We start from the raw sequence: 25,894 nt of genomic DNA on the forward strand, positions 1-25,894 counted from the left end.
TGTCTATTTTTAGCAGGATTTGCAGTAGGTACTTTGAGTTATTTTAGGAGTAAATGAATTCATAGTTTAGTATCCACATTGGTTATTTATGGGTTTGCCTTAGGCCTAGTGCAAATGGGGTTTCTTCTTAGCAGCTTCCAATTTTGAATTGGAGGTTTTAAGGAGAGGTCTGACCCCTTATATTGAGCCTGTAAATGGATTCATTGTAATTGGGTTTTTGGAGTTGATTTGATAAACAAATTTACTTTGTAGCTTTGAGTATCTCTCTTTTTAGTTAATCTCTATCTTATATTTTCATCTCCAGAAGTTTGTTTCTTCTATCTTGTATAACAACTACTCCACTTTTTTCTTTATGTTTTTCTTCCAATTTCTTACAGTTGAAATTCTTTTTTTCTTTTTTCTTGATCATTTGTTGAAATTTCCTTTTTCCCCAGCATTACTATTATATAGTTTAACCAACCATATTTGGTCTTTCACTTTTAAATATTCACCTATTTTTTTTTCTGTTTAATTTAAATTGCCATATTCTGTTACATTTTTTTTGAAAAGTATATTATTTTATTAGATAAAGGGAGAGGGCCCTCAAAATCAATGGGCTTTTTTCTCAGCCCAAGGTGTAGATCAATTATGTATATCTAGCTATTTGAAAATTCAAAATCACTATCATCAGTGGTTCTTTGCCATTGGTTACAAAAATGAGAATATCTAAAGTTTTGGAACTTCTTTGACCTTTGACCATAATATTACTAGTCTCTCCATGCTTCCAGTCATCACCTTTTTAGCAGTAATTTTCCCATAAATATCCTGTTGTTTCTTTCTAGCCATATTCCCCAGCATATGGCAAAGGGAACCATCTTCCATAGCATTAGCTCACTGGTTTGCCATGAAAAACCATATTCTGCTACATTTAAATTGACGTGCTCCATCATATTCATATATACAATTTGATTGAGTGATGACTTTATAAAAAAGGCTTCCATTTTCAAAATACTTAAAATTTGGTTCTCAAGCACAACATTGTCAATATATTACTTAATTCTTTCCTATTATTGTGGAGCTTGATAATGCATATTTTCTTTTTATCTTGTCACTCTAACTTGTTGTTGATATGCTATTTTTCATAGTATCATTATATTTATTGGAAACTTTTGGTTTTGATATCTTTTTCTATCTCTTCTTTAAGTGGCACTGATGATTCTGAAGATGGATTGGTTATTGAAGCAACTCAGACCCAGTTGATGGAGAAAGTAGGGGTACCTGAAGTTGTTTTGTTTGAACTAGATGAAGAGCACCGACGAGGAATTAAGGTATGGATTTGTGTTCCCTTAAATTATATAGTTTTTTAAGTATCACAATATTTTATTTCACTGTTAAAAAAACATTTCATTAATCTTTCTATATAAAATTTCAATTTTCATGTTCTTTAGTATACTTAATATATCATAGTTTGGAAATTAGTAGGTAATGAGAACATTGTTATATGCTTCTTTGAACCTTGTGTATCACTTGATGTGAATCGTGCTTGCTCCAGTTTGGTGTTTAGATGAACCTCAGATTTCTGATAATAGGAATCAGATGTAGTGAATATTTAGACATTAGTAGTAAGCATAAATTCTCATAGCTTATGACCTAACATACAAATTTCCAAAATTTAACCTACCATAAAATCTGTTCTAAAAATTGAGAAATGCTCCTCATCATGCTTTTAGCTTTTCACCTTTTTTAATAAATGATTAGCTATCAAAGGAATCTTTTTAGTTATTGTGGCACAGCTAAATACTTTCTTGCTTTTTTCTTTTGTTTCTCTTGTAAATAGTTAAATACAAAGAATGGTAATTCTCTCCATTGCTCTTATTCTATTTACTACAGTGGCTAAGAATCAAACTATCACTATATTTCTTCTTCTACTTGTTCTGAGTGCTGAATGACCCAAAGGGATTGTGAAGGTCTTTCTACCAATTGGTTCTTTCCCTTCACCAATTACATACAACTGTTCACTAAACTTTGCTTGGGAATTTGTGACCTTACTACTGAGACACAAGGAACAAGAAACCATGACTGAACCATCCTTGTCCAATTTTTTCTTCATTTTGTTGTAAATGGTGTTTTTCAGTTGTCCAACTTATCTTCATATATGCTTTTGGACGCTAGCCTTTCTTTTCCTACCATCATTCCTCACCTTTGTCATTTGATATGATCACGAAAACTTTATAAATTCAAGATGAAAAGAGACCCAACCTTAAACTGCAGTCTGGCTGAACCAACATATGAGAGCATGTTACTGAACTTCTATCTATTCTAGAGAGTGTTTGCTTGGACCCCTCTTCTCCTGATAAAAGGGTGTGGGCTCCTATCCCAAAAGGTTCTTTCACTTGTTTATCCTTCTTCAAATCCCTTTGATTGAGTACTTATTTTGAGCCTTTCCCAGTGAAAGAAGTTTGGACAAAGCCTGTGCCCCCAAAAATTGTTGTTTTCTGTTGGAAAGTGTACATTGGTAAGATTAATACTTTGGAGAGTTTACAAAAGAAAAAGCCTTTCATTTGTTTATCCCCAAACTGGTGTGTACTGTGCAATTCTCATAGTGAGGATTGTTACCACTTACTGGTTTCTTGTTCCTTTGCTGCCACTCTTTGGGATTTGATGTTTGTTTTGTTTGGATGTAGGTGGAATCAACCAGCATAGGTAAAATCATTATTCTCACCAATTACCTTTGCTTGCCTAACAAAAAGAGGGAAGAGTATGTGGAGATGCTTCAAAGCAGCCACCCTATGGACAATTTGGGAAGAAAGAACTGCTAGAACTTTCGAAGATAAAGAGAGGTCCTTTACAGAAGTGAAGGAATGTATCTTAACCAGGGCTATATATTGGCTGGAATCCTTGGTTTCTTTCAGCTCTTTTTCATTTGATGACATCTGGAGGAATTGGGCCATAGTTGCACACACTTCGGTTAGAAAAACCAGAGCCACTACAGTTTGGGTAACTCCCCTAGAAGGATTTTTTAAACTGAATTTTGACAGAAGCAGCTAGGGTAACCCAGGACTGTCTGGCATTGGAAGAGTGTTGAGGAATGAGAATGCAACTTCATATCCTTGTTCTCAGGCCCAATAGGGATAGGGGACTCTACAAGAGCTGAGATGTTGGCTACAGTACTGGGAATTCAGATTGCTAATCAACTAGGAGTGGAGAACCTATTGATTGAAGGGGATTCTAAGGTGATTGTGGGCTGGCTGTCAAATCCAGACTCAGTTGTTTGGAGTTATAGGGATCTCATCAAAAAAGTTAAATGCTTAACAAGGCACATAACATGTAGATATCAATGGGTGGGTAGGGAGGCAAATGCCTTGGCTGATCATCTTGCTAAACAGGGGTTTACTAGGGACCATTTATTTTGGGCAGCTTTGTAATTTTATTTCTGATATCTTGTAATGTTTAGGGGAGGTTGCATCTTGTGCCTCTCCAAGGGATTCTCGTAAAATCTTATTTCTCTTGTTTAATGAAATCTTTTCAATTATCAGAAAAAAAGTGAATGCTGCAATTCATGTAAATTACTATGGGTAACTTTTGGGCAATGCTGTAAGATATAAACATAAATGAGCACAGAAGGTGTGTTGGACTAATGGTAGCTTGTTAACATGCATCATGCATGACTAAGAGGTTTCAAGTTCAAATCTTCCTATTGGCAATTTGGATATTGTAACAATTTAGTCAACGACAATGTTTTAAAACATGGAAGCATGATGCATAGTGTTCCACCACTTGGAGGTATGATGCAAGGTGTTCTACTACCTGGAGGTGTGAGGTCTAGTTTTGAACGTAAGAGGTGTAAGCCTCTTGAGCACAAGGAGGTGTAAGCCTCTTTAAGAGGAGGGGATGAAGAAGAAGAAGACGAAGGGGGAAGGGGAAGAGGAAGAAGGAGGATCTCATCTTTTTTGTTTATTTTTTTAATGAACATGTCTTATATTAAGAAGAACAAAAATGCATAACACTAGTTGAAAGGGGGGGGGGGGATCTTGTCGCAAGGACTCCTAGCACAAAAAAGGGCTGCATTAAAAAGGAGTTTGGGAGGGGGTCTAGGGGCTCCACCCCTGGCCCAAACCTTTTCTCTCCTCTTTCCTTCCCTTCCTTTTCTTTCTTCCCTTTCTTCTTTACTTCTTTTTCTTTATGTTCCTTTTTTTTTTCCTTTCCTTCATTTCTATCAAACTTTTTGTATCAGGCATTGTGGCGTATGCCTCTTGCAGCTGAGGCATGCGCCCTTGAGGCCTCAATTCCTGTAGCATATGCCTCAGGACATTTTGAGGGTGCATCCAGACATTTGCCTCCCATGCCTCTTAAAACACTGGTCAATGGTTCTGCTGGGATTTGACCAATTTGACTGGTTTTCTAATGGAAAACCAGGGTATTAGAAAACCAGAATGGCCTCCAGTTCATGGGTCTGGCAGTTTGATCAACTGGTGCACGCCGAGTCTTACAATGCTGCTTTTGGATGTTATTTGTCAAAGCTTATTGAATGGGCTTTCCAGCTTTGGGTTGGCTTTAAGTGAAATGCCCCTGCTAAAGTTGTTTGCTTGTGCCGTGTTAGCTTAGGCGTTTGGATAGGTTTCAGCAATTTTCTTGGGTAAATAGATCTTGGCTTTCTTTTTTTTTGTTAATGGAAAAGCATATGCACTTAGTAGGGTATTTTATAATCCCTTAAAAAATACCCTTACAAGTTACAATACCTCAAATAGTCCTTTTGTCTTTTGCCGTTTTTAGTTAGTAACTAGAAGCACTTATTGATTGATAAAAAGAGGAACTGTACAAGGTATAAAAGGGCTCAAATGAAACCTAAAACCCAGTCTTCATTGAAGAGCATTCCTCTGTTTCAGACCTTTGTGTCCTTTTATCTTTTATTGGTATTTTAGAATTACATCAATGCCCTTTTGACCTTTAAAAATCTGATTGACAACCAATGAATATCCTTTTATCTTTTTTTTTTTTTTATTGAGAAGAAGTATCGATTTTTTTTTTTGATAAATGAGAGTAGTTTTATTAATTCAAAAAATAGTAGTACATTCAGCCTAGGAAGAGGCATGAGGTGTTACCTCCCCCTAGGACTGAGTCATAAACACTAAGCAAACACAAGCCTGAAACAGTTACAAAGTGGCCCAGAACAGATCTCCCCTTGACACCCCTTTCTTGGCCAAAGAATCAGCCATTGCATTTGCTGATCTGCTGACCCACTGAAACCTGACTGACATATTCCTTGTCAGCCATTTAACTTTCTTTAACAGATCCCTGTAGCCCCAACAAGCTGTCTCTGGACTTGTCAACCAGCCCACTACTACCTTGGAATCCCCTTCTACTATCAAATTATTCACTCCAAGTTGACTGACCATCTGTATACCTTGTACCGTTGCTAGTATCTCTGCCCTTACAGAATCACCAACACCCACTGGTCCTGAAAATAAAGACAACATGTTGCTATCTTTGTCTCTCAGAATCCCTCCTATTCCAGATGGCCCTGGGTTACCTTGGCAGCTACCATCAAAATTCAGTTTTACCACTCCATCCGGTGGGGATTCCCATTCAGCTTGTGATTTGTTCTTTGTGGAGACTGTAGAAGCCACTGCTGCTCAGTTTCTCCTTAAGTCATCAAAGGAGTAATCTGCCAACAAGTGTGAAGATTTTAGCCATGAGACTGTCCTTGCATCATGCATTCCTTAATTTCAGCAAGACTTTTTTCCTTTTCTTGAAATATTCTATCATTTCTGTCCTCCCATAAAGTCCACAAGGTAGCGGCTCCGATACATTTCCACATTAGCTTCCCTCTTTTTGTCAATCTCCCAAAGGCAGCTGGAATGAACAACAACTTAACTTCGGGGGGCAAGTTCCACCTGCACCCAAATAGTGCAACAACTCAGTTCCAAATATTGGCAGCAAAAGAGCACGATATCAGTAAATGGTTACAGTCCTCACCCTTCACTTTACACAAGAAGCATCAATTTGGGGACAAACACAAGTAAGGCTTCTTCTTTTGCAAGTTTTCCACCGTATTGATCTTACCCAAGTAGGCTACCCAATGTAACATTGCTATTTTAGGAGGAATTGGCCTTGACCAGACCTCTTTAACAAGGAACACCTGAGGGGAGGGATTGGAGCAGAGGGCTTTAAAGAAAGAAGCACAAGTGGAGGAGCCAACCGAGGTTAGAGACCAAACCTTTTATCTAGGTTAGGGGGGTCTAGGCACACTGAGTCTAGAAGCAACAAGAGCTTTGAAACACAAAGAAGTTCTTCATCCCTTAACCCTCTTCGAAACCCAAAATTCCAGTGTAAATCCAAAGGGCGAACCAGGGGGGAAAGAAGCCATGAAATTGGTTTCTTTTTAAAGAGGGAGATGAAATAGAGAGAAGGAAAGTGGTGTTTTAGGGGTCGAGTGCTCACCTAAATATCTTCCCAAAAAAGAATGGAGTTTCCAGAACAAGCATCATACCTTACAAATATGAGGAACTTTGGGAGAATGCCATAAATAGCCTTCCAAGGTGTTGTGAGCAAAGCCCTTCGGGATACCTCCGTGTTCCAACCTGATTCAGAACAACCATGGATACTCTTCACTACTTCATGCCACAACCTCTCCCTCTCCAAGGGCCACCTCCAAAGCCACTTTACCTAAAAGAGCTTCATTCTTACTCACCACATTCCTTAAGTCTAGGCCTCCTTCATTTTTGCTTCTACTCACCACCTCCCACCTAATCAAGTGATCTTTTTTCTCTTCCCCGGGTTCCCATAAGAAGTCCCTCATCAGTTTTTCCAACCTCTTTGCCTCCCTTTTAGGAATTCTAAAGACTGATAGGAAGTATAAAGGCAAGTTGGCTAGAGTTGCTTTAATCAAAGTAACTCTACCCCCTAGGGAAATATAGTTTCTCTTCCAAGTTGTCAATCTTTTTTCGAACTTTTCCACCACTAGGTTCCAGAACCTACTTTTCTTTGGATTTGCGCCTAAGGGAAGTCCTAGGTAGGATAGAAGCCACTGAGACCATGTGCAATCTAACGAGGCTGCTATAAACTCCATCTCCTCTACTCAAATTTATTTCCACAACACAACTTTTCTCAAAATTTATCTTCAAATTTGAGGCCCTCTCAAAGTGAATTATCAAATCCTTCAGATTTCTTACTTCCATCAGATCACAACCTTCACAAAAGATTATTATGTCGTCTGCAAACTGAAGATGGGTTACTGAAACTCTATCTCTACCTATTTTCCACCTTCTTAAGGATCCGACCCTATCCGCTTCTGAGAGAAGTCTACTGAAAGCATCAACATCTAAAGTGAATAGGAAAGGTGACATGGGGTCACCTTGTTTCAGACCCCTGTTAGCTGGGAAGAAACCGTTAATTACCCCATTGACTAGGATGGAGTAATGGCAAGAGGAAAGGCAACCGTTTATCCATTTGCACCATCTATCCCCAAACCCACACTTTCTTAGCATGAGTAATAAGAATCCCTAATCCACTAGGTCATAAGCCTTTTCAAGATCTAGTTTACAAACATAACCTTTATGACCCGATCTCCTAATCTACTCCACACATTTATTTGCTATTAGGGTCTGATCTACTATTTGTCTCCCTTGAACAAAAGTTCCTTGGGCTTGGCTGATAAGACAAGGAAGCACCTTTTTAATCCTCAAAGATAAGACCTTAGCCACAATCTTGTATACACTAGTCACCAAACTAATAGGTCGAAAGTCCTTTGGATGCTTGGCCTCTTTCTTCTTGGGAATTAAGGCTAAAAAAGTAGCGTTAACTCCATGACTAATAGGAAAAGTACAACCAGAGGCTGTACAATTAAGGAACAAAGATAGCACTCAAACTACAAAACCATTGGGAGATACAAACAGGCTTTTAAAGTCAAAAAGAGAACTGTAAAAAGAACTGTCAACTTTTAGCTGAATCGAAGACCAGGGAAACAGCTTCCCCACAATCTTCTGCCATACTTCCTCTTCTTGACAGCTTTTGTTTTGAAATATCCTTGAGTTTCTTTCTTGCCATATCGGCCATAACACAACACCTGGAATCAGATACCATAGAACTTTCCCTTTCTTGCTTAGACCTTGTACCCTCCAGTTGTTGACAAAATCAGCCATTGATTCTGGGCAGCAATTTCTGATTGCAAAAATTCTGAGAATCCTCACCCATATTTTGTGAGTGAAGCTGCAATGCATATCCTTTTATCTTCATCCACTTTTAACTTTCTCTGATCCATAACATCAATATACTTACCAAGCAGCTATAAGCGCTGTTTTTCAATAGGCTATAAACTACACCTAACACCATGCTAAATTATTAAGTTGAAACTTTGGACGGCTACTAGGGAAAAAGCTCCCCAGCATGGACACTTCCTTGATACCTGTACAAGGATGCCTTTTCTAGTTGGATATTTCTATTTTTAGTGTAAATTATGTGTCTGATACCATGTCCAGCTGTTTCCTTGCTACATCCAGGTAACACATGCGTGTGCATGTTGGGTTTTATGGTCATCAGTTTCAAATCCTATTGGAATTCATAATGTTGATTTCATGTCTGATTCTGTTCTTATTGGAATGTGTTATATGCATATATAGAGGTACATTTCTGTGAAGACAGATGCTAGCCTCACAATTCTGGTCATCAGGGGCCTTTAGATAACCAACATGATCCCTTCTATTTGTGAAAAAAATTCTGTTTGTGTTTTGTACTTTTGAATTGTGATTTTACATCTCTGTTACACAAGGCACCTGATGCTAGTGTCATTCTTCTGTAAAACATAACACATATTCTGTAATAACATTTGATGGTTCTAGTTGTCTGGATTTTTTAGCTTGCAGACCTGCATATATGCACTTTTCTGCTGAATCCTTTTACAAGTTGGTGCATGCATCCCTTCTTATAGTCATTCATCTTATTAACAGGAAGAAATTAGGAATGTTATATCTGCATTGGAGACAGATCTGGTTAATGAAAGTGAGAGGTCTACCAATGCACTCATTCAAGTTGAGAAATATACAGAAGCAAGGAGGGAAATGGACAGGAAACTAGACACACAGTATCAACGCAAAATGTAAGATCTCTTTATTCTGCTTCTCTTTCAATGTCTTTATCCTTTAAAGTTGGTATACTTCTTTGAAAATCAGGTTATGGAAAACCTATCTACATTATGACCAAGTTCAAGTCTCTTAACTCACATTTTCTTTAAAATATGTGTGTAATAAAGCAATATATACATTAAAGAGGCACAAATAAATGCAAATAAAGAGATGGGTTAATGGCAACAAGGCAATACACATAAATAAGAGGTCTTGGGTTCAAGTCTTTTTATCACCATCTTGAAGTTTCTATTCATCTCGTGATTCGGGTGGTTTCATAAAATTGGGACCAGTTCACCGGTTTCTTTGTTAAATTGGCCGGTCATCTGCTTTTGGCCGGTTTTTCATGAATAATTGTTTTTAGGATTTGACCAAGGCTCAAAGTATCCATATGATATGCCCCATATCAGGTGTGTTGTATTGTATTGGCAGGCGGCCGATACGGCTTTTCTAAGGCATTTTGAGAAAAACCCTTTTTTAATAGTTAAATAGCATGAAAGGGGCATCCTCTATAATTTTGACAAAGAAACTAAAAAAATGATGTGTGAGGTTCAAAATACCAAAACACCCTTTCAAATGTTATCGGGGTGTATTGATACTTTGAACCATGGGCATGACTGAACCGGCCAGTGGCCTGGGTAACTGTGCAACTAGTCCAATAGGCTTGTCCAGTTTGCTTCTCTAAACAATGGCCTTAACTACTGCATACCTAATTACCTATAACACAAATAATTTTACTTTTAGGAAAATAGATGCTATTATTATATTACACAAAGCTATGAGTTTATAACATAGAATATATTGGTAAACTCTAACTTTGTAATCTGTCACATAAATGGGATTGTGAACATTCAACTCCTTATTGAAAAAAAAAAAAGGAAAGATAGGAAAGGGAAGAGAGTGACATTTTGATGTAAGATCTTATGGCAATTTGGGTCCCTCAGGCATAGATGGAATAATAAGAGATAGGGAAGGAAAGATAGTGGCATTATTTTCTAGGCCTGTAGGGGTGGGTGACTCTCTAGAGCTGAAATTTTAACACTTGTTCAGTGGCTGAGATTGGCAAAACAGTTAGGCTTTCGGAATATGGAAGTGGGGGGTGACTTGAAGGTGATAGAGTGCTTACAAGCAAGCAGTTTGGGGATATGGATTCACAGGCAGACTTTGATAGAAATTAGAAGACTTTCAAGAGTGGTTGGTGTCTCTATTAAGTGGGTGAGGAGGACTGCAAATAGTTTGGCTGACACTCTAGCCAAACAAGGGATCAGCAGGGGAAGATTTATTCTGGGCTGAGTTGTAGTTCTTATTATAGTTCAGGTTCCCTAATTCCATGGCTGGAACCAGTGTACCTTTTATTAAGTTCTAATCAAAGTTACTGCTTCCTATAAAAAGAAGTAAAATTAACTTCTCATAAAAATAAAGTTGAACTGATGAGTAAACTATCCTCTTTTATCTTTAATGGTAAAGTCAATTAGTTGGGGATATCGAACTAGAACCAAATGTAGAACTAGACATGAAACTTTCCATAGCAAGATGAAAATAATGATTAACTGCTTACAAGGAATGCTGAAATGGTTTAACTAGGACATACATGAAAGTAATTTTGACCATTGTAGGAATTGGTGGTAAATTATGCCCTTATCAAGGGAATTGATGATAGATTAAGTGAATGCAACAGCAATTGTTTGCTAAATGATGCAGATGATTAGAAATCCTTGTCATAATATGGTAAGAAGAAACTAAAGAAAATGATGAAAAAGTCCTAGAGGTTGGCTGGACAGCCAACTTCAGCTGGTCAATTTGAACAAGCTAGAGTGCTCCAAATTTGAAGTTTTAGAATGATGAAATACTCTCTAGGTACTAAATTTCATGCCAAACAGATTCCTAGATGGTCTGTTTAAATAGGCATCTTCAAAGCTGGTTTTCTACACCTGTCAGAGCTGGTCAAAGCCAAAGTCAGCTGTTTCATGAGTGGGCACCACATCTTGAATCACCCCAAGATAGAGTCTTTGTAGTTCAATATTAATGTCAGTTGTGCATGTGGTTAGTGAGTTATAGTAGCTCTTTTAGTTATGGAAAAAATAATGTCATTTTGTGCTTTTCTTTGTTTATTCAACATAAGAGTATTTTTGAGTAAATTTGATAAAACTTGATGGGTTCATAACTTGATTGACCTTGTTAAGGTGAATGTAGTACATTGGGCATTGTCATGTGATGAATTTAGAGGCATAACCAAGGATGATGTATCAAGAGGGTGACAAATTGTAACGGGATTCTCTATTAGAAGACGGGAAAGGGGTGCTGAATGGCTAACACTGGAGCCTGGGAAAGAAATTATATTTTGATGGGTGCTGTTTGGGTGAGCCAAACAGAATTAGAGTGGACACTTTGAGTTAAAAAAATGCCGAAAGTTGCTTCCATATCCAGTCTACCCCTCTCAAGACCCCAGATATCTGGGACCGACATTTTGTAATGACCTTTGGCTGTTTGGGTAATCCAAGGATATCTGGTATTGGAGTAAATGGCTGAGTAGGGATATTGAGGTGAACTACAGTTGGGTGAAGAGAAGCGCTAACTCAATGGCTGATGGGTTAGCAAAGAAAGGGGTGCTTAAGGGATCTATGTTTTGGGCTAATTTTTAGCTTTCTTCTTTGTTCCTTGTTGTGGGGGAGCTAAGATTGTTGACCTCTCCTTTCTTGTACTTAAAGTTACACAAATATTATTATTTAATAGAGCATTTTGTTACTGATAAAAAAAGGGACAATGGGGGAACTTGCTGATGTTGGCAATTCTATCGGAAGCTAGTGGTCCTGTTGGAAGGTTTAAAAGTTGCTGTTTCTCATGGCTGGACAGATCTACAGGTTGAAGGTGATTGTGAAATGATCACTGACTGGATGAGGCTTAGGCTTGGAGCTGAAGCCAATTGGACCTTTGGGTTCTTATGGAGACAGACAATAGCTTTGTGCTATCCTAAACTGCTCATTAAGGTAGAGACCCAGAGCTGCTAACAGTCTGGCAGACTCACTTGCAAGTTGAAATCAATGGGGTTTCGAGTGATCAACTCTTTTGGGGATCACCTGTGCCAGGGATCAACTTGTAAAGCGTTTTTAGTGAATTTGGGGTTGGGTCAGCACAGTTGGTTTCTGTATGTTGTAGTTATTTTTGATACTTTAGAAGCACATTTACATCATGGAAATTGCAGCTTATTTTTTTTTTGATTTTGTTAGGGCCTAACTCTCCATTCATAGAGTTTTTCATAGGGAATTCGGTCTCTCCTTTTTGTATATAGACATTTTTGGGAACTTATAGAAGCCTGTGGCTTTGATGTACATAATCTCTTTGTAGTTTGTACAAAGCTAGTCATACTAACTGTTGGACAACAATGGATAGAATCTTTATACAAAGGATGGATTTTATATGTTTTTTGATATCTAATACACCATAAGCTACACTTTTCAACAACAACAGCAACAATAAAATTGCAGCTTATCTTCCCACCAAATGACTGTATTCTAGTGGTGGTTCTTGAATTGCTTAATCACTTGTTGCAAAAAAGTTGAGCTGAGACTTTTGTAGCATTACTGTAGTGCAGAAGCACTGGATAACCACTTAATTGCTGTCCAAAGGGATCATGAACACAGATCCCAAATAGAAGAAAGGAGAATAAGAAATGATGCGGCTTTCGAAGAGGCCAAGAGAAAGGAAAAGGCTCTCCAAGAGGAAAAGCTGCGCCAAGAAAAAGCCAAAGCAGAAGCAGAGGTTAGTAATGGTGCCATTACTTTTAATTGATGCTTGCTTAGATTTTTTCCAATTCTCTCTACTATAGCCTCAACCGAATTTATTACTGCACCTATAAATTTAATCTTTCTTCATTTTCAACATGGGGATAATCATGTTGTAGAGAGACTGGGCCGAATGGGCCCTAGTGTCTATTTTATGTTTCAGTAGTAGGCTATTTATTTTGTATGCTAATGGGCTTGTCTTATGGGCCTGTTAACTTTTTTTTAAGTTATTTTAAGTTTATGCTTAGCTGGATGTCCCACTTAAGGGATGATTTGTAATTAACCACATTAGTGAAGATTAATAAAAGGATTAGTGAGGGGGAAGAGGTGATTGAACCCTCTTCTTCTTCTTCTCCATCCCCTTCTGTTCTGCTGTTTTATTCTTCCTTTCTCACTTTTTTACTCCTTTAATCAAGTTTTTAATCAGATTTAGAAGTCAGATTTACTTCTTGGTATCAGAGCAAGTTTTCCCTCTTTTTTCTTTTCTCTTTTCCCATACACCCTTCGATTGGGAGTGTGTATGGAGAGATAATTTCCTGATAAATCAGAGAATATTTTTGCTTAGTTGGTAGAGGGTTTGGAGAGTTAGAATCTGGCTGAAAATTGGTAAGAAGTGGAGTTATAACTTTTTGCCTAAAACCCTAGTCGACTAGAGAGCTTTCAAGTTACAAGTCAAGGAGAATATTGAGTGTGGCGCCCAGGACTTGGGAGGTGTAGTTTGATCTCTAGAAGTGTGCGGCTGAGACTTGTAGGTGGTTTGGAAGCTTTGGTAGGATGGTTACCTCTTCTCTGTTCCTCCCTGACAGTTGGGTGCAGTGACACCCTAGTTTTTAAGTCTCCAAGTACTGTATTGACCTCAGTTAAGTTTATATAAACTGAAAAACTGTTTTTCTTTTTTTTTTTTTTTGATTTTTGTTTGATAAATGGAGCATTTCGGAAGTGAATTGAAGCATATGCTAGTATCCGTGGTTGGCCCGGTAGATTCCTTTTTGACTAGAGTGACCACAATCAAGCTAGATGACACCAACTATCTAGCATAGGCACAATCTATACGGATTCATGTCTGTAGTAGAGGTTGATAAAGTTCAGATCTGTAAACTTGTAGCCTTCAGATTAATCAAGGAAGAAAAAGAAAAAGAAGGAAGAAGAGAAAAGAGAGGAAAGAAAGAGGAAGAATGAGGGGAGAAAACCTGGTTCTAATTGAAGAGAAAAAAACTGTTCTCATTCGGCCAGGGTGTATTAGCCTTTCTAATTTACATGCAAATGACCATTCTACCCTTATTTAGTCAACACTAACACCCCCCTCAAGCTGGAGATTATATATCATTATAGTCCCAGCTTGTTACATATGTAATCCACTCTTGCCTGACTCAACCCTTTGGTGAATAGATTCGTCCATTGGCTTCCTGTGTTAACATAAGCTGTACTTATTACTCCACTAAGAACCTTCTCTCTCACAAAGTGACAATCAATTTCTATATGTTTTGTTCTCTCATGAAAGACTGGATTGGAGGAAATGTGGACAACAACTTGGTTGTCACATTGAAGCTTCATCGGTGTACCAATCGAGTACCCCATCTCCTGTAGAAGGTTCTTCAACCACACCAGTTCACAGGTTGTATGTGCCATGGCTTTGTATTCAGCTTCTGCACTGCTTCTTGCCACCATTGTTTGTTTCTTACTCTTCCATGTCACCAAGTTACCCCCAAGAAAGGTATAACAACCTGTAGTCGACCTCTTGCCAGATACAGAACCAGCCCAATCAACATCGGTGTACCCTTCTATCTCAAGTTTTCCTCCACTCTTGTATAGCAAACCACGACTAGGAGCACCTTTCAAGTACCTTACAATCCTTAGAACTGCATTCCAATGAGGGATTCGAGGATTCTGCATAAACTGACTCACCACACCAACTACAAATGAAATATCTGGTTGAGTGATAGTTAGGTAGTTTAGCTTACCCACTAACCTTCTGTACCTTCCTGGATCTTCAAATTCCTCACCCGTATCACTACTCAACTTAACATTCAATTCCATAGGTGTTTTAGCTGGTTTGGCACCCAACAACCCTATCTCCTCCAGTAGATCAAGGACATACTTCCTCTGGCACAAATTAATACCATGTTTGGACCTTGCAACCTCTCTCCCTAAGAAATATTTTAGTTTGCCAAGATCTTTTGTCTGAAAGTGATCAAGCAAAAAGATCTTCAACCTATCAATCCCGAACATGTCACTGCTAGTAATAACAATATCATCCACATATACCACCAACAAAATCTTCCCAGGATCAGAATCATAACTAAATGCAGAATGGTCGACTTGACACTGCTTCATGCCAAACTTTTTCACTACTTCACTGAACCTTCCAAACCATGCACGAGGAGACTGTTTAAGTCCATAAATGGCTTTCTTGATCTTGCACACTTTACCATCCTCCCCTTGAGCAACAAAACCGGGTGGTTGCTCCATATATACCTCCTCAAGAAGATCACCATGCAAGAAAGCATTTTTGATATCAAGATGAAACAACAACCAATCATACATAGCAGCAAGGGGGATCAAAACACGAATAGAACCAATCTTGGCAACAGGAGAGAAGGTCTCTGTGTAGTCAATACCATATAACTGTGAATAACCCTTGGCAACCAACCGAACTATCAATCTCTCAACACTACCATCACGCAAATACTTGGTTGTGTAAACCCACTTACATCCTACAACATGCTTACCAGGGGGAAGAGTGGTGAGATCCCACGTATGATTATGAGCCGGAGTGGAGAGTTCGTCTTCCATTGCCTGATGCCGCTCCGAAGAGATAAGGGCTTCCTAGACATCCTTAGGAACAGAGCTAGAAGAAAACAACAAAATGAACTGTCGATGGAAAGGAGAGAGGTGAGAAACAGAAACATAATGGGAGATAGGATGAAGGGTACAACTGTGTTTACCTTTTCGTAGGGCAATGGAAAGGTCAAGATTAGGCACTGGGTGTAAGGGTGTTGCAGAAACTACTATTGGATCTGTCGGTGAAGAAGCTGGAGGGGCCAGTGCATGTCGATGCGTATACGTTTGATGGATAGGTGGTCGTGCAGGAGGAAGTGGCACCGGAGGCGAAGACTTAGTCGCAGCTAGAACAAGAGGAATGGGGTTCGGAACAGGAACTGGAAGCGAAAGGAGAGTGGAAGGAGAAGAGACATTCGACCTAGAAAAGAAAGGAACCCCTTCAAAGAATGTTACATCGAGACACACAAAACAACGTCGATAATTGGGACTGTAACATTTGTACCCTTTCTGGGTCCTAGAATAGCCAAGAAAGACACTTTGTAGATCGTGCATCCAACTTGTCTGGTCCAAGGCCAAAGTTATGAACAAAGCAAACACATCCAAAAACCCGAGGGGTAAGAGGAAAATGGGACAATGTAGGAAACAAAACTGAGAAGGGAGACTGACCATCAAGGATGGACATAGGCATTTGGTTAATAAGAAAGCAGGATGTAAGCACAACATCACTCCAGAACCGTTTGGGAACATTCATTTGGTGCAACAGGGACCGAGTGGCTTCTAAGAGATGGTGGTTTTTCCTTTCAGCTACCTCGTTTTGTTGAGGGGTGTAAGAGCAAGAGGTTTGATGAACGTAGAATTTTAAGATGGACACCAAATTGAGTGCAACAGATTTCAACATGAAACTTTTGGAAAATAGAAAATAATTCACTTCTTTCTTTCATAAGATAAAGCCATGTCATCCTTGAATAATCATCAACAAAAATAACAAAGTATTTCTATCCATTGTGCGACACTATTTTATTTGGACCCCAAATGTCTGAATGGACCAAAGAAAAAGGACTCAACAAATGACTCTCCACTTTAGGACTAAAGGAAACCCGATGATGTTTCCCATACTGACACGACTCACAATATAAAGTAGAAAGACAACTGAATGATGGAACAAGTTGCTTAAGAGACTTAAGAGACAGATGGTCAAGTCTACAATGCCACTAGAGAGGGGAGAGAGATGAACCACCACCACTAGAGACGGATGACTGAAGAGTTGTTTGATGAACCACTACCACCACCACTATCAAGGTAATACAGTCCACCAGTTTCATGCCCTCCACCAATCTTCATCCCCGTCTTGAGATCCTGAAATACACAAGATGAAGGATAAAAAATGATAGAGCAATTAAGAGATTTGGTTAATTTACTAAAGAACATAAGGTTAAAAGGAAATTTGGGAACATATAGAACTAAAGACAAAGATAGTGAACCAGTGTTAACATCACCAATACCACTTATGGGGGAAGTGGAACCATTAGCAAGGGTGACAGTATGGGTAGAAGACGAAGAAAGTGAAGTGAGCACATCTGGAGTCCTAGTCATATGATCGAAAGTTCCAGAATCAGTGATCCAATGGGAGGGTTTGGATGCCAGACAAGCCATACTTGAGTGGACAAGTGTAGCTGTACTCGGCTGAAAAGTTGCCTGGATTAACCGCTCATATTCAGTACTTGAAATACTCATCATCTCTTGTCCAGAGGCATCTGTGGATGTAGGTGTCTGACTGGTCTGTTGATTCCCTTATTCCATACCACCACTAGCCACTGCATGATTTGCCCAAGATGAAGATGGACCATGCAGATCATAGCAAAAATTAACAGTGTGTCCCTCCATACCACAATGCATACACCTCATCGGACCATTATTATGTCCTCTACCACGAGCTCCCCTTGAATCTCGGCCTCCAACATGCCCACCACCATGACTGTACATGTGTCCACCTCTACTACCACGGCCTGGTTGACTCTGATGAGCAACACCTCTACCACCACGACCTCCCCCCTTGTCACCGCAAAATCAGACCTGTCCGGTGTGGTAGGGTTTTCCGGATGTCCAATGGAAGTCCTTTGGAGACGGGCAATCAACTCTTCAAGAGAGGGGAGGGAAGACCCACCCAGAATTTGGGCTCTCACCGGTTCATTTTCCTATTTCAATCCCACCAAAAATCTGATAACATCAAGCTGTTCTCTCTGCTGTTGCTGAACTTTGACATCTGATGTAAGAGGGTGATACACATTCAGCTCATTCCTATGGTTCCTTAGACTAGCATAGTACTCCTCAAGACTCTGATTACCTTGCTGCAGATTAAAGTACTCTTGATAGAGTTGGTATACCCTAGTGGTACTGTCTTGCCCTGAGTAAAGTTTCTTTGCATGATCCCAAATCTCCTTTGTTGTGTCTAAGAACATAAAGTTCACACTAATCTTGGGTTCCATGCTGTTCCATAACCAAGTCATAATCTGTGCATCTTCTTGTTCCCAATCACTGTATTTTTCGGATTCAACTAGAGGTTTTTCTTCTTTCACATGTTTCACTTTTTTCTTAACTCTGAGAAACACTTCAACAGATTTGGCCCAAGGGACGTAATTTTCTCCATTCAGTTTGATGGAGGTCATTTGCACATTCAAGTAGTCAGGAGGGACCATAACAGATTTGTATTCACTGCTGTCTCCCATGGCTGCCAAAAAAAATATTAATTTTTTCTTTTATTCACACTAATATGTTACCTCAATTCACCAACACCCACCACACTACACTCCTATAGTTGAGCAATCACCATTATCCCACAACACTTGCGGCTGACCATTGCTGAAACATCCACTGTCACAGATTTCAGCAATGGTAGTTAAACAGTCTCCTCCTCTTTCGGCACCTCACAAGAGACCACCACACACAAGAACATCACACAACACTCTACATACTTTCGACCACTTGTCTGAACTACATGCCTGAACACAAATCACGATTTTACTGTAGCAACCCTCATCGGTCCATTAGAGGTTGCCCTACCAGCCACCTGAAAGAACAAACCACACTCAGCTAGAGGCATTAAAACCTCTAGAAGGAGAAAACGACCACTCCTTTTCAGCCTTTTTGACAAACTCCAAAATCCCTAAGAGAAATCTGCAAAAACCTCAACTAGGGCATGCAGAGACTGTACAGATCTGTAAACTTGTAGCCTTCAGATTAATCAAGGAAGAAAAAGAAAAAGAAGGAAGAAGAGAAAAGAGAGGAAAGAAAGAGGAAGAATGAGGGAAGAAAACCTGGTTCGAACTAAAGAGAAAAAAACTGTTCTCATTTGGCCAGGGTGTATTAGCCTTTCTAATTGACATACAAATGGCCATTCTACCATTATTTAGTCGACACTAACAGAGGTAAACTGGGATATCTCACCGGTAGTAAGGTGAAACTCGTAGAGACAGACCCTGCATATGAGAAATGGACGCAGGAGAACTACACTATTATTGGATGGTTGGTTAACTCTATGCAGTCCCATATAAGTCAGCATTATCTCTAGATGTCTTCGACCAAGGAAATTTGGGATAGTGTTACGGAAACATATTCATAGAAGTTGAATGTGGCAGGAGTCTATAAGCTGTAAAGTGATGTGAAAAATTTGAGACAGGGGGAGAAAAGTGTAGCAATCTACTATTCCATGCTGAAATCACTATGGCAGGAAATTGGTGTTATGGAGACAGTTGTTTGGGTGAGTACTAATGATGTAGAGACTTTTAGGAAACTGGTAGAATGAAATAGGGTGTTTGAGTTTCTTACAGGACTCAACCCTGAGTTTGACATTACTAGATAGAATATTCTGGCGAAGGATGAGGTCTCTCTTGCTCAGGCATATGCTATGGTAAGTAGTGAAGAGAGTAGGCGATAGGTGCAGTTACAGAGTCCACCTACAAAACATTTTGCACATGCTGGAATAAAGTCGAAAGGTTCGATCGAGAAGAAAGAAGTGATATGTAAATACTGCAAGAAACCAATGCATACTAATGGCAGTTGTTGGAAACCCCATCTTGATCTTCTCCCGGACAGGTTTCGGAATAACAATAATAACAACAATAGCAGCAATTTTAAGAAGAATGGTTAGACAAGGAAACCTAAGAATGCTAATGTTGCCATAGTACCTAAAGGAGGGAACTAGGAGAGTGAAGAAAAGTCAGTTATGGAGCAATTGGCAACAGTAAAGGCAGAGTTTGAAAAGTACGAGAGGTTACTGAATCACTTGGAAACCACTGTAATAGCATCCTACCCTTCTGGCAGCACTTCATCATCTGCATTTGCTCACTCAAGTACTCGTGCTTCTGTTTTAGGTAATCATAAAATCCCTTTGATTATTGATTATGGTGCATCAAACCATATGAACATTTTGTCTAATCTCTTTTGTTCCTATCATCTCCTCTCGGGTAGAGAGAAGATATCTCTTGCTGATGGGTCTCTTGCTCCCATATCTAGCAAAGGAGATATCAAGGCCTCTGACACTTGTCTTATCCTTTGTTCTTCATGTCCCCAAGCTTAATACCAATCTTTTATTTGTTAGTAGCATGACTAATAAATCCATGAATTGTAGCATAACCTTTTTTCCTACCCATTTGTGTTTTTCAGGACCTAAAATCTCAGAGGACAATTGGGAGTGGCCATGAGGTGAATGGAATATACTTGTTGGACACACTTGATAGGAGTCTTGGACACCTGATGAAGTAGCTTTAGAGTCTCTTGTGTCAAAGTCTATTGATAGAGTCATGTTATGTCATTTTCGGTTTGGTCATTTGCCTTTTTCAGCCTTGAGTCATTTGTTTTCCGATATGTTTAAGGGAGTGTCTTTATCGTGTCTTCATTGTGAGTCTTGTGAACTTGCAAAGCATTGTAGACAATCTTATTGAATAAGCAATAAAAAATCCATTTCTCATTTTCATATTGTGCACTCTGATGTGTGGGGGCCATATCATTTGCCTATTATGGGGGGTTATAGATATTTTATCATATATTTTTTTTGACGAATGTATATTTTTTCCTCTTTATTGATGATTATTCTCGTTATACTTGGATTTATCTCATGAGATCCTGGGATGAAGTACCAACTATTGTGAAAAATTTTCATGAGCTTATCCTTACCCAATTTAATACACGGATCAAAATATTCCAATCTGATAATGCTAAGGAATATTTTGAGGAAAACCTTTCATCTTACTTTGAGACCTTTGGGGTTATTCATCAGAGTTCTTGTTCCTACATTCTACATCAAAATGGAGTGGCGGAAAGGAAGAACCGACTTGTGGTTGATGTTGCTTGATGCCTCCTTTTTGCATCTCATGTTCCTATTAAATTTTGAGGGGATGCTATCCTTACTGCCACCTTCTTGATTAACTGTATGCCTTCTCGGGTTTTGGGTTTCAAAACCTCGTTTATTCTTATCTTTACGGATGGAGATCTCTTTTCTCTTCCTTTCCAAGTCTTTGGGTGCACTTGCTATTGTTCATGTTCGTAATCATCAGAGACACAAATTTGAGCCTAAGGCACATAAGTGTGTCTTTCTAGGATATGCCTCCACACAAAAGAGATATTGTTGTTTTGATCAATGTTTCAAAACGCGGAGGCATGGTGTGAGGTATTCCACTACCTAGAGGCATGAGGCGTAGTTCAGAACGCAAGAGGCTTAAGCCTCCCAAACAAAAGGAGGCGTAAGCCTCCTTAAGAAGAGGGGGGTTAGGAGGAAGGAGGAGGGGGAGGAGGATGAAGACGAAGGGGGGATCTCAAAATTTTCTTTATTTTTAATAAAAATCTTTTATACTAAGAAGGATAAAGATGCATAACATTAGTTGAAAGGGGGGCCTTGTCGAAGCGGAGCTGGAGTGGAGCAAAACCCCCCTAACTTAAAAAAAAAAAAAACAAATTGGACTACACCGAAAAGGCGGGGGGTGGGTGGGGGGGTCTAGGGGGTGAAGTCCCCCACCCGAAGGGGTTGGGGGCAAACCACTTTCTTTCCCCTAATATTTCATCCCTTTCCTTTCCTTTCCTTTCCTTTTCTTTCCTTTTCTCTTTTCTTTTCTCTTCTTTATTTTTCTTTCCCTTCCCTTTCTTTTCCTTTCCTTTTTCTTTTCTTTTTTTTTTTTTCTGTCTTTTTATATAAGATGTGCATGAGGCACATGAGGCGTACATCTCTAGCATGCCTCATGAAAAAAGCGCATGAGGCGTATGCCTCAGAGGTGTTAGCGTCTCTAGCATACGCCTTAGGGCATTTTGGGAGCGCCTCACTTGGAGGCGCCTCCAAGCGTATGCCTCCTACGCCTTTTAGAACATTGGTTTTGATCCGGCTTGTGGCACCCACTTTGTCTCCAGGGATGCCACATTTGCTGAGTCCATTCTTTTCTAGGTATTTCTCCTAAGGGGGAGCATCCCAATGAGCCATTTGCTATGTCTCCAACTGTCCCTCTTCCAGTTCCTTTTGGGTCCCCTATTGAGTCATCTTCTTTTGATGCCTCCCCTTCCACTGTGTCTCCACCACATGTTCCTACTCCCCCTCCTCCTCCAACTCATCCTCTTACATTTCCTTAAGATCCTGTGCTCCAAAGGTGGTACTAACGGCAAAGATTGAGGCATGGGCAAGTTGTTTCCACTCCTAAAGAGCCTCTTGCACCTCCCATCACTACTGAGGTAACAAGCCAGCCCTCCTCTGACCCGCCTACCTTCCTAGACCTTGGCCTTCCTATTGGCCTTCGAAAAGGCAAGCGGAAGTGTATAGCACATTGTATCTCCAAACACTTGTCCTATAGCCTTCTATCCCCTACCTATTACTCTTTTTTTTATGAATAATAATAAGTTTATTGATTCAGAAGCAAATTAGAGTGAGTTCATACATCATCCCAATGAGAGGCACGAGCTGCAGTCCCTCCTTGAAACTTACAAGTAAACTAGGAAAGAAAAACAAGAATCACAACTGAACCCAAAATAATTCTTCCCTATTTACCCCTTGCTTAGCTAACACATCTGACAAGGTATTTGCTGATCTCCCCACCCACTGTAGAGTGACCAACATATTCCTTGTCAACCAACTAAATTTCTTCATTTCATTCTTGTATCGCCACAAAGCCTCTTCAGACATTTTCAACCAACCCACCACCACTTTGGAATTCCCCTCGATTATTAGGTGTTGTACCCCCAGCTGGTTTGCAAGTTGGTCCCCTTGTACAACAACTAAAAGTTCTGCCCTGATGGAATTCCCAATTCCCAAAGGACCTGAGTAGAGCAACAAAATCTCTCCCTTCTCATTTCTCAAAGCACCCCCACTCCGGATAATCCTGGATTACCCATGCTGCTTCCATCAAAGTTCAACTTAATTGAGCCTTCGGGTGGAGGAGACCAGCTTGTAATTGATTTGGCCTTTAAAGATGAACACCTTGCTATTGCTGACCAATTTCTCCAAATGTCATTAAAGGAGAATTGATGAAAGAGTTCCAAGGTCTTTAGCCAATGTATTGCCTTGTTTAACACACAATCTTTCAAATCTTGGCTGTTCCTTTCCTTATCTTGAAAAATTCTGAGATTCCTTTCTTTGCAAAGAGTCCAAGTCAAGGCAACACGAGCACATCTCCACATAATTCTCCCTATTTTTGTAGGTAAATAAAAGGTAGAATGGTTGAAGAGCATGTGAGCTTCTGCTGGTAGACTCCAACTACCCCCAAACAACAAAAGTAGCCAAGCCCAAGGTCTGCAGAAAAGGGGCAAGATACTAATTGATGGTAACAATCATCACCGTGAGCTCTATAGAGGATACACCAATTAGGAGAAATACAGAGAAAAGGTCTTCTCTTTTGTAGGTTGTCTCAAGTGTTTACTTTCCCGTGGAAAACTTCTCAAGAAAAAGCCATTATTTTTGGGGGAACTGGCCTACACCAAATTTCTTTTGACGGAAAGGGTTGGTGAGTAGAAAGTTGAGAGATGGACTTGAAAAAAGAAGCACAAGTGAAGGTTCCATTGGGTCTAGGAGTCCAAACCCTCTTATTTGGCTTGGAGGGATCCAAACAAACTTGATTAAGACACCCAAGCAAAAAAGAAAGAGACTCAATTTCAGCATCCCTAAGTCCTCTATGAAACCCAAAATCCCAAGTAGAATCTAAGGGTGTTCCCAAAGGTGAGACAAATTTTGAGACCACCTCTTTTTTGTACAAAGAAATAGAAAAAAGCGAAGGGAACAGATCCTCTAACGGTCAGTCTCCTACCCAAATATCCTCCCAAAAAAGGATAGAGTTGCCAGAAGAAACTTCATACCTGATAAAATTGAGGAATTGAGGAAGGGTGTTGTGAATAGCCTTCCAAGGCGCTGCTAGGTTAGCTTGCCTCGATACACCAACATCCCATCCATTCTCTGACCTCCCATGAATGCTTCCCACCACCTCATGCCACAATCTCTCTCTTTCCAAAGGCCATCTCCACAACCATTTCCCTAATAGAGCTTGATTCTTTCTAGTTACCCTCCCAATTCCCAAACCTCCCTCTTCTTTACTTCTGCACACAATTTCCCAATTAACCAAGTGATCCTTTTTCTCTTGTCCCGGCTCCCATAAGAAGTCTCTCATCAACTTCTCCAGCTTCCTAGCTTCCCTAACTGGTATCCTAAAGACAGACAAATAATAGGTAGGTAAGTTAGCCAAGGTAGCTCTTATTAGGGTAATTCTTCCTCCTAAAGAGATATAGTTCCTCTTCCATGAGACTAATCTCTTCTCAAACTTTTCTAACACTGGGGTCCAAAATCTACTCTCCCTAGGATTTGCTCCTAAAGGAAGCCCTAAATATGACATAGGCCAAGCAAAGGTGGAACACTCAAGACACTCTACAATCGCCTAGACCTCCCCTACCTTCAAATTTATACCTGTTACGCAACTCTTTTCCAGATTTATTCTCAAATTAGAGACACTTTCAAATCCTTTTATTAGCTCCTTTAGGTTTGCTACCTTTTCATTAAGACCTCCTTCACAAAAAATCATTAGGTCGTCTGCGAACTGAAGGTGGGTGACGGGGACTTGGTGTCTCTTTATTCTCTAACCCCTAATGGCATCTTCGTTGTCAGCCTTAGTAATGATCCTACTAATCACATCAGCTACTAAGGTAAAAAGGAAGGGTGAAAGTGGATCCCCTTGCCTGACACCCCTGCAAGCTGGAAAAAAGTCCCTCACCGTACCATTTACCAGAATAGAGTAGTGACAAGTACTGATACACCCAAAGATCCAACTACACTTGTCCCCAAATCCACCATTTCGCATAACCTCTAATAGAAACTCCCAGTCCACCAAATCATAGGCCTTTTCTTGATCCAATTTACAAATGAATCCTTTCCTACTAGACCTTTTCATTTCCTCCACACACTCATTCGCAATTAAGTTCTGATCTGTTATTTGTTGCCCTTGAATGAAAGCCCCCTGAGTTTCACTAATGTAGGTAGGGAGGACGTTTTGATCCTCAATGAGAGCACTTTACCCAGAATTTTATAGATGTTTGTCACCAGACTAATAGGTCTATAATCTTTTGGGTGGTTGGCATCATTCTTCTTAGGTATCAAGGCCAAAATGGTGGCATTAATTCCAGGGCTTATAGTGTGATTGTCTGCAAATTCCTTAAATACTTCAGCTAGATCCTCTTTCAACACCTCCCAACAGTCTTTTGATAAAAACCCATTGTAAAGCCATCTGAACCCGGAGCCTTGGATCTATCCATTAGAAAGACAGCTTTCTTAATCTCTTCTTCCTTGATATCCCTTTCCAGCCACCTTGCCACTCCATCAATTCTTGGCCAATCCACCATTTCCATGACTGTTCCTTTACTCAAAGGCCTTCTATAAATTGATTTGAAGTGGTCCACAAATTTTCTGGCTATGTCATCCTGGTTGGTAATCACCTCCTCTCCTATCTCTACCTATTACTCTTTTATTGCCTCTGTTTCTACCCATGTGATTCCCATGTCTGTACCAAAAGCCTTGTCTAAACCTGAATGGAGTGATACTATGATGACCGAATTTGATGCTTTGCATAAGAGCCCTACTTGGGATATTGTGGATTTGCTTGAAGGGAAGGAACCAATATGTTGTAAATGGGTGTTCACCATTTAGTATCATTTTGATGACACTATTGGGAAGTTTAAGGCTTGATTGGTTGCTAAATGCTACACTTAGATGTATGGTAT

At 39.7% G+C, this 25,894-nt stretch overlaps 1 protein-coding gene across 1 annotated transcript in view; it reads left to right on the top strand.

Annotated features, from left to right (window-relative positions):
- The window catches only part of GLE1 (nucleoporin GLE1-like protein), a 75,251-nt gene that overhangs the window by 15,622 nt on the left and 33,735 nt on the right, over positions 1-25,894 (top strand). The window contains exons 6-8 of the mRNA XM_088941053.1: positions 1,184-1,307; positions 8,925-9,073; positions 12,686-12,857. Coding sequence (XP_088797179.1) covers positions 1,184-1,307; positions 8,925-9,073; positions 12,686-12,857 — 445 coding nt within the window. The remainder of the gene's footprint in view (positions 1-1,183; positions 1,308-8,924; positions 9,074-12,685; positions 12,858-25,894) is intronic.

The sequence above is a fragment of the Nelumbo lutea genome, chromosome 4, assembly GCF_056320005.1.
Source record: "Nelumbo lutea isolate HS-2025 chromosome 4, American lotus-T2T, whole genome shotgun sequence".
Taxonomy (NCBI): domain Eukaryota; kingdom Viridiplantae; phylum Streptophyta; class Magnoliopsida; order Proteales; family Nelumbonaceae; genus Nelumbo; species Nelumbo lutea.